Here is an 8,932-nt window from a genome sequence, read left to right on the forward strand (position 1 = left end):
CTGTGCATGTAACTGATATGTGTGATTAATATTTGGAATGAGGTAGTGATTGAACTGTAGCAAAGTTTTATGTTCTCCATAGATACTCATGGAGAATATGAAGAAAAACAAAGATGAATGGCAGATATCAAAAAGGAGGAAAGTATTTATAGATTTAAGATGCCACTCAGGCAATTTGATCAACTGGATACAAAATAACAAGGAAGCATCTTTTCCTTGTTCTTTTCCTAAAGTGGAAGGTGCTCATTGATGCAAATGCTGAGAAAGATTTTCTAAATTTGGTCTCACAGCATTCTTCTTGCCACCATTCTGCAGCCCCGAGCTCCAACAGAAATTGGGGAATGGGAAACTGAATTTTCCACCAACTAAGCAGGCTGATTTATCCTGGCTTATATAAGATGATCATACAGATAATCAGACATAATCATGCCAAATGTTGCTGGACCAAATGGATCAAATCATGATAATGCGATGCAAAAGAATGCAAAAGAATTAAAAAATATTTAAATCTAGATATATTTTTACTCACTTTCATCATGACATGATAAAATTCATCATCACTTCAATCAGAATCAGAGTCATGTTTATTGGCCAAGTATATGTGCAGACACACATCCGGTAGATGGTGGCTCTCAAGCACGGCAATGTAAATCACACACGCACACACACACACACACACACACACACACACACACACACACACACACACACACACACACACACACAAATACATAAAGGCTGTGTCTCCCATTTTTTTAGTATCCCCCAGAAGTAGCAGATGAGATGCATTGAAAACCTAATTGGATCAAGTTTTTAGCAATATTGGTGTTTAGTTGATCCAAATGATTTAATTTTTTAAATTTTACCTGTTCCTGAAGGTTCAAGGTGAGCTAAAAAGAAAATGGCGGAGCATGTGTCTGAACTGTCGTCTGAGCAGGAATCGCCACAACAACACCTTCGCCTCCAGAAACGGTTCACAGCACATGGTGCAGTTTCACAGCAACTCCAGAACCCAGTCCATTCTGCAGACAGAGACCTCGGTGCTGTGAGAACACGAGGTCTTTGACACACAAACAAACACTACAAAAACACAAAAAAATGCATTCTTAAGATTGACCTGGGTCCAATAGTTTTACAAAGTTATTAGGAAAATACAAAAAAAGAGGAAAAAGTAGTACTTTGAGATGAAGTACCACATGGGTGGGACCTGCACATCACTGTAGTGCAGATTTTGGTTTTAGCTTTACAAATCTCTGCAAGCCTTCAAGTTTCTCATTAGTGGATCAAAAGCTTTTCAGATCTGTCCAGTGAGGTTTACTGTGTTTGCTGCTAAGAGCCTTTTTTTTTTTTTTTGCAGTCTTCATGCTATGATGTCTGCTGCGTGAGCAGAGAAAAACATGTGCAACGTCCTTATACTGTTTTACCTGGAGCTTTGTGCACGGATGAGATATAAAATGTATATACTTGAATGTTGCATGCATTAAAATCTATATTTTTGAACAAACATATACGTGTAATAGAAACAGCAGGATCTAGGTGCTGCAGACTTTAAATTGGCACTTGCAAAAAATGCAAAAAAAAAAAAAAAAAACAGAACCATTTTTGCCGTCTTTAACAGAAAGGATAACAGGTGATTGTTTAAGTATACAAATCTTTATATAACTGTTGCCTGCTGTGCGATTTAACACCGCTGGTAATACTGTGCTGCAGTCTTACCAGCTGTCATTTTGGAGCCATGTTGTAAAATATAATAGATTGGCTATGGGAAACCTTGCAATACTTTTTTGTTTGATACTGACCTAAAATTCATGGTAGCGTGTCAGGATTTAGTTTCCAGAACGTGCATGCTGTATGCAATAACGCAGCAAAGTGACAGTCCTGTCATTAAATCCCGCAAAACTACTCACCTTAGTTCTTTCTTATATGTTTTCAATCCTTTTCCATGTGCCTCCTGTGTTCTCCCAGTCTGTATCACAGGTGTCTGTGTGAGTTTGTTCCTCACCCTGTTTCAGTTTAATCCCTGCTTTGAAAGAATGATCTTAATGTGGTCGATTTTAATTCCAATCTTTTTTAATGTCCTGTTCTCATTATTGTCTTGATTGAGTCCATCTGTTCCCTCTCCATGGTGTTTGTCTTAGAAAAATAGACTCTTAGCCTCCAAATGTTCTCCTGTTGTTTGGTGCTCCTGGCTGGCTGTCACTCTGTAAAGCACCTTAAGTTATCAAATTCCTGATTAAAGCCTCTTGTGTTTCGCCACCCTCCTGTCAGTTGCTGTTGTGTTTGCATACTGGGTCCTAATGGGAATATTTCCAAAAATCTGTGAGAAATGCTGGTGTCCAAACCCAACTTTAACACAGCATTTGCTTTCAGTACCAAGTCATTGTTGTTGCCTTTTTACCACAGCTGTCTCCAAACCCAAATTTGAGCATATGTTATCCCTTTTGGAGACCATGGGTAGTACATTTTTCTATCATTTAAATAGAAAAACTTGGTTACGTAATTTTTTTTTTTTTAAATCAAGTTGTAAAAAATTGATTTGTAAATATTTTTTTAAACATTAGGTTTTACTTATAGTGTCTCTAGCTGTTCTTTTAATAAGCTTCTCCTAGTTTTTTTCAGACCATTTCACATAAAGGTCAGTTTTAATGATTGATTTTTTACAAATATGCAGGGAAAGGTGACAACTTGTCACTTCAGTGAATCATTTACTGGTCCACAGTGGCCACACCCACCCATTTGATACTTAAAATTACTGGTAAGAATAAGTCGAAAACGCATTTTGACCCAGGTCAGCACATGAGCTCAGTGTTTCTGGGCTTATGGTTAAAAAAAACAAAACCACTGGTAAACACAGGGTTGTTTTGTACCAATTTTAATCCAAACTGTTCTCCAAAACACTTTCATTTTTGATGCACAGTCAACAAACTGCTGTCACTGAGAAGTCCTGAGCATGCTCCAAACTCTTCATCCATGCTCTGATGGTTTTGGCACAGTGCTCGGTGACCTGTTCTAAAGACACAACACAGACGAGCACTTTAAAGATGTCATTTAATTAACAAGATGGCGTGTTCGTGAGTGCCTGTGTTGGGAAATAATGATGTCTTTAAAATTACTTACATAAAAAGAGGTTTGTATGATAGAAATTCGCTTCAAAACACATTTAATGTGTTTCAGCAGAAGAACCTCCAGGCCGTCACCACTTAATGCAGAAGTGCCTGGTGGATACAAGTAAATATGAAATGTTTTACTTATGTTGGTTTTATTCATGCAACCAGTGTTTTGTGGTAGTTGCATGAAATCCTCAGTGTTTGACTTTTTTTGATTGCTTTTGGTAAACGGCTGTTAATGTGTGATTTCTTGTAGATTCTAATTGTATATTTTGTCAAGACAAAACGCGAAAAAACGAAAACTTTTGCTTTTTGCAATGTGCTTTATTTTTCTTTAACATGTTGTATTTAATGGTCAGCACAATACAAAAAGTTCTGGTGACACTTGATTTAAGGCATACAGAATTATTTTTAGTAGTTTCCTCTTCAAACCTTTAATTTAAGTGTATGTGTGTGTCCCTATATTTTAAATCAGCATTCAGCTCTTGCGTTGTGTCACAAAATATAGTTAATAAAATACACATAAACATCAGGTAAAGTCATACTTGCAGCAGCAAATAATCTGGTCCATAAAATTTGAAGAACATAGAAGGAGATCAGATATTTGTCCAAACTTATTTCAATGTGTTTTGCAGGGTGAACAACACCGAGGCAGAGACGAGTCTTGAAATTTCCCTGTTTTGTTATTAAAGCGATTATTATTTATTACATATTTATGGTATCTTCTGCATATCAGCAGATGATACAAAATACTATATATTACATTACTAGTAATGTATGAAGCTTTAGTCTTTCAAGAGTTATTTTGGGGATTTTATTCATGCTTTTATTTTATGGGAACTTATTAGACAGACAGGGAGATGCCTAAAGAGAAGACTTGCAGCATGGATTCACTGTCTATGGTGCAAATGGTGCTTTGTTAAAAATTTGGAAAGGAACAGAAAAGGAAATGACAAAAAGGAGGGGGCAAAAAGATAAAGCATGTTTGAATAGTATAGATAACGACAACTGTGTTCTTCATGGTAACATGTCTTTGTAGTTTCTTAGTAATCCACTTCATGGTAGTTTTAAGTACTTGGATTTAGTTACCTTGGATTACTGGATTACTTTTTGGTTTGTGAAGAAATATCATCCCTCTGTTTCGTCATTTTCATCCACCTACAACCAGTCAGATGCATGGTACAACATAAAGAGCCAGCTCAACAGGACAGACTCATCTGTGTCTGTGACAGGAGTAAAATAGGCCGTCTGTATCTCCTGTAAACAGTAAGCACTAAACAGAGGTGGCGGCTTAAAACACCAGGTCTCAGTAACCTAGAATGCAGTCTTGAGAACCTAACCAGGCAATTCATCCCACACTCCCAACTCAACCCAACAAGCGTCTTGAAAGAGAGATGAAATGTCCTCACACACCAAAAAAAACCTGCGTTGTGAAGTCGTGCTGTAAAGTAACACAGCAATCATTTAGTCTAAGATATTTATTAACAGTTTTAGTAGCAGGTGGGTACAGGTGTCCATACTAAGGTTTTAGCTCAGCTGCTGCTGATTTTGTCAAAAAATTATTTGGTCCTTAAACAGAAACTAAATAAGTAAATGTTCCCACTTGTTTAAATAACGATTTAAACAAGTGATCATCTATTGAAATCAATGTCGATTAATTTAACTAAACAACTTGTTTAATTGTACAGAAATTTCAGTTGTAATTTCAAAACAAAGCTGTTGCCTTAATGAAAGTGTTACCAAGTACCTTAAAAGATGTCACTATGTTACTCAGTGTGTCATTTAATATCTATGTGACTACAAATGACTGAGAGTCTACAAAACCATACACCACACAGTGTTGACTTGCCGAGTGAATTCATATTTAATGTTGACTGACATGATGCTACGAATCATGTCGCCTGAACACATGTATTTGTACTTAGACACCATGAATGTTATGCAAAAGATGATTGATAAAGGCTACCATTGTAAGCATTGCACTGTGTGAATGTAACTCTCTGGAAATTTGCATTTTATTTAATATTGCTTGTTTTTCTGTCCCCTCAATGATAGGAACATGATTTCTGGGTGGTAACATGTATTACATTGAAAATTCTAGACACTTGGGCCAAACTTGTTTGCAGTTCAAAATCATTTGAAGTCACTGGGATTGGCTTTATCCATTTCTTCCTTAAACTAATCTGAACCAAAACCATTCAAAAGCTTGCAAATTGTGCAATTTTCATCATTACTAATAGCCTCAAGTGATTCAAAGACTCTGAAAACTACTTTTAAAATCTTTGAACCCATTATAGTATCTACACCAGCCCAGACCTCGAGAGCTTTGGTCCTGCAGATTTTAGATGCATCCCTGCTCCAACACAGCTGAATGAAATGGTTGAATTACCTCTTCAGCAGGCCATCAAGTTTAGCAAAGGCCTGGTAACAAGCCAATCATTCGATTCAGTTGTGTTGGAAAAGGGATGCATCTTAAAGCTGAAGGAGAATAGTTCTCGAGGACTGGAGTTGGAGACTCCTGATCTACACAATCTAAAGCGTATCCCAGCATTTGGTGGCCCCTTCAGTGCTGATACCGTCCTCATCTCAAACAGGAATGAGCCTAGCTGTATAAATGTCATGGAAGCTTTTATTCCATCTGAGAACAGTAGCTACTGGCCTTATTATAATTTATTCATTTTAGAGTCTAACTCAAGGCCAGTTCATGGTTTCCATGTTGAAGAGGGTCCACATAGCCAGCTGTGAGGAAGTTCATGCACAGCCCAAATTTTGGGTCCTCAGAGGGAAACAACGGAATATGTGCCAAAAAAACTTACATAAAAACCTGGTTTTTGCACCACATATATTTCCACCATGTATATTTTATTGATGACACTTCCACATCTTGTTTTTGGCTGCTATTTGTGTGTGTGGTTGTGTCTGTCTCTTTTAGCAATATTGCACATAAAAAACAGGTTGTGCACCGTTACACCATCAAAAGGTTAAAATTTGATGTGTTGGCTTCTTCAGCTCACACAAAGAGTGTACTTTATGGTATCCATTTATGGCATACTACATTTTATAATGAACTTTAAAAATATCCAGCCTTCACCATATTCACGATAGACTCCTTTTCTAGTGCACATAACATGTTCAGATCTGCTTGTTTGAGTTTAGTCCGCAGAAACCATGAATTGGTCTTTACCTTTACCTGTTTTCTTATTTGGTACCCAAATGTGCCAACCTATAAAACCTCATGTTCACTAAAGGCAGTTCTCCATTGTGGTTCACAAAGCCCAAAAGAAGATTCCTAAAATGTTTTAAAGCAGTCTCTCCTTCAGCACATTTCAAATGTTGCAATTATTATTATTTTTAGCCTATTGAAAACTCTTTTGCAGCTCATTGTTGATTGATGTGGTGGGAAATTAGTGACTGTTTTCTTTTAAAAGACATCCGAACATGTGACAAGGACATTGAAATGGAAGCACAACTTGAATGAAAATTAAAAAAATAAACAGATTCTGTGCACTGCTTTTGTTGCTTCTGGTTTATTTAGTCTTTTATAAAGTTTCAGCAGTTGAAGGTTGATCAGAACAAAGAAAAAGTTGTTTAAAACAACTTTGGTTTTTCACAGTGGACGCTTACTAACCTATCAAGTAAACACACCATAACAAGCTTATGAAATACTGGGTTAATCCTGGGTTACACTCTTTTTAATATATATATTTAGTGCAAGGGTTATTAAAATTCTAATTGGGCACACTGTCTTGATGTCTTGGAAATATCAGAAGCTAATCCAGACTGATGGACTCAGTTCCTGCGTCGTGTTGGTGAAGGTATGTAGTCTCGAACTGCTCTTTTATACGTTGCTAAAATCTGAAAGCTGCAATGAAGATGAATGTTTGTTTGAATAATGATATTATTGTCAAAACAAACAGACTGTATCGGTGGTCCAAACATCTTACACAATGCTGTCTAACAAATGTCCTTTATCTGCCCTCTAATTAGGATGAATTCCTCTCATCAGATAAGAGAAAAACAGCATGGGCAGTGAACTGTGGTCACTCCGACTCCTTAGCTGAAGTTCACATGTAACAGATTTTAATTAGAGTAATGCATCATGGATTTCATCTCATGCTTCAGACACAAATACTGAATTCTTTCAAAGAACTAGAAATATTAGATCAATAAAATGGAAGAGACATATTATGTAAATGACGTAATCTTTGCCATGACTTGTAATATATTGTATATTGTGTTTGAGGAACAGAGTGGTGAACCAAATGTCTACCAATATGTGGTTGCTTACGGTCAGAGCAAAGAGCCGTGTTGCATTGATTCGATTTTTTTAACATTACTTAAAAGGTTGAAAATTCAACTGAAGAAAAGTCCAAATGTTCAGTTTTAAGGACTTTTTGAACTAATTAGTGTGTAGATTACACGCTTTAGTCGAAGAAACTAGTCGTGAATACAAGTGCCGTGCGCTATAGTCTTTTCAGCTGATTTCACTCACCAAACTGGATCTATTGATCATGTTTGGATGACTAAATAGCTTATATATATTTGTCTGGGTGGTAATGAAGAATAAACACCACAGCAGTATGAAACATCGACTGGACCAAAATGACATCTGCAGCTACATTTACAAACTATTAAATGCCCTGCAGCTGTGCCGCCCGAGCCCCGATGAGGTTTTCCGATAAGTGTTGCCAGTTTCAATTAACAATCCAACATGCAGGACCAGACATGCATTCATGTCTGTGAGTTAAATAAAAGCAAAGTCACAAAGATGGCACTGTTGCTTTATGCAAACTGTACTAGGCATTAAGGAGCAATGACTGTGATTTAATGTGGGCTCAAGACCTTTGATGAATAGACACAAAAATCTGATAGTTTTGTCCAAAATAATGTCAAAAAACTTTATTAACACAGTTAAATGCCTGAAAACTTTTCTAAGGAGCTTAGAAAGAAAAGTGTTAGGACTTATTTAAGTAACTTGAAGACGTTTCACCTGTCATCTGAGAAGCTTCTTCAGTTCTAAGAGCTATTGGTGGAAAGTCCCAGATTTTAAGCCTATGGGAGGGTTCCCTAGAGTGTCATAGACCTCCTGCTGATCCTCTACCTAATCACACAAACCAAGGTGTGAAAACGGGTGTAGGTCACAATCAGCCAAGGATTCAGGTGAACCCATTGGTAAAACCTAGCCCCACCCTATCATGTGATTTCCTGAGATCAAATGACCCAGGATGTGAGTGGTTGTAAAGGCGTCTGGGAAGGGATCCCAAAACTGGATTATAGATGTTAGACAGTTGGTGTCGTAAGCCTCCGCCTCTGTTCAAAGATGGTCATTCACAGTCTTTCACACCATCTGTCTCTCTGTCCAACATGTGAACATCTCTGTCTCAGTTGCTCTTAGAACTGAAGAAGCTTCTCAGATGAGAGGTGAAACATCTTCAAGAAACTTAAGTTAGTCCAGACCCTTTTCTTTCCAAGCTTGTTAGACTACCATGACCTGGATGACTGAGAACCTTAACAAACATAGTCTGACAACTTTAATCCTGAAGATGGTAAAAAGAACAAAAATTGAAAAAGCAATGGTATAAGTTTAGATTTTTAATAAGCCAGCCACTTTATTAGTGTATGTTTCTTTCTCTGTGAGAATAGGGAACAATTTTTTTGTTTGACATACGGTGTTGTACTTTAAAATAAATATAACTTGACCTAATGCAGAGTGGGCTACTGTTAGGTTAGTAGTCATCAGTCTGAGTTTTAGTCTGTTAATGGTTTTGATTATAAAACGTGCCAAACTTTATACTTTATACGTCAGACTGTAAATGTTGGAGGAA

The 8,932-nt window shown here is 37.0% G+C and overlaps 1 protein-coding gene across 1 annotated transcript in view; it reads left to right on the forward strand.

Annotated features, from left to right (window-relative positions):
* Positions 1 to 6,982, forward strand: part of LOC146368113 (vasoactive intestinal polypeptide receptor 2-like) — a 74,765-nt gene extending 67,783 nt beyond the window's left edge. The window contains exon 13 of the mRNA XM_084912367.1: positions 879 to 6,982. Within this exon, the coding sequence (XP_084768493.1) occupies positions 879 to 1,049 (171 nt within the window). The 3' untranslated portion in view covers positions 1,050 to 6,982. The remainder of the gene's footprint in view (positions 1 to 878) is intronic.
* Positions 6,983 to 8,932: the final 1,950 nt, after the last annotated feature.

This window comes from Perissodus microlepis, chromosome 18 (genome assembly GCF_051167445.1).
Source record: "Perissodus microlepis isolate ML-2025 ecotype Zambia chromosome 18, ASM5116744v1, whole genome shotgun sequence".
NCBI classification, from domain to species: domain Eukaryota; kingdom Metazoa; phylum Chordata; class Actinopteri; order Cichliformes; family Cichlidae; genus Perissodus; species Perissodus microlepis.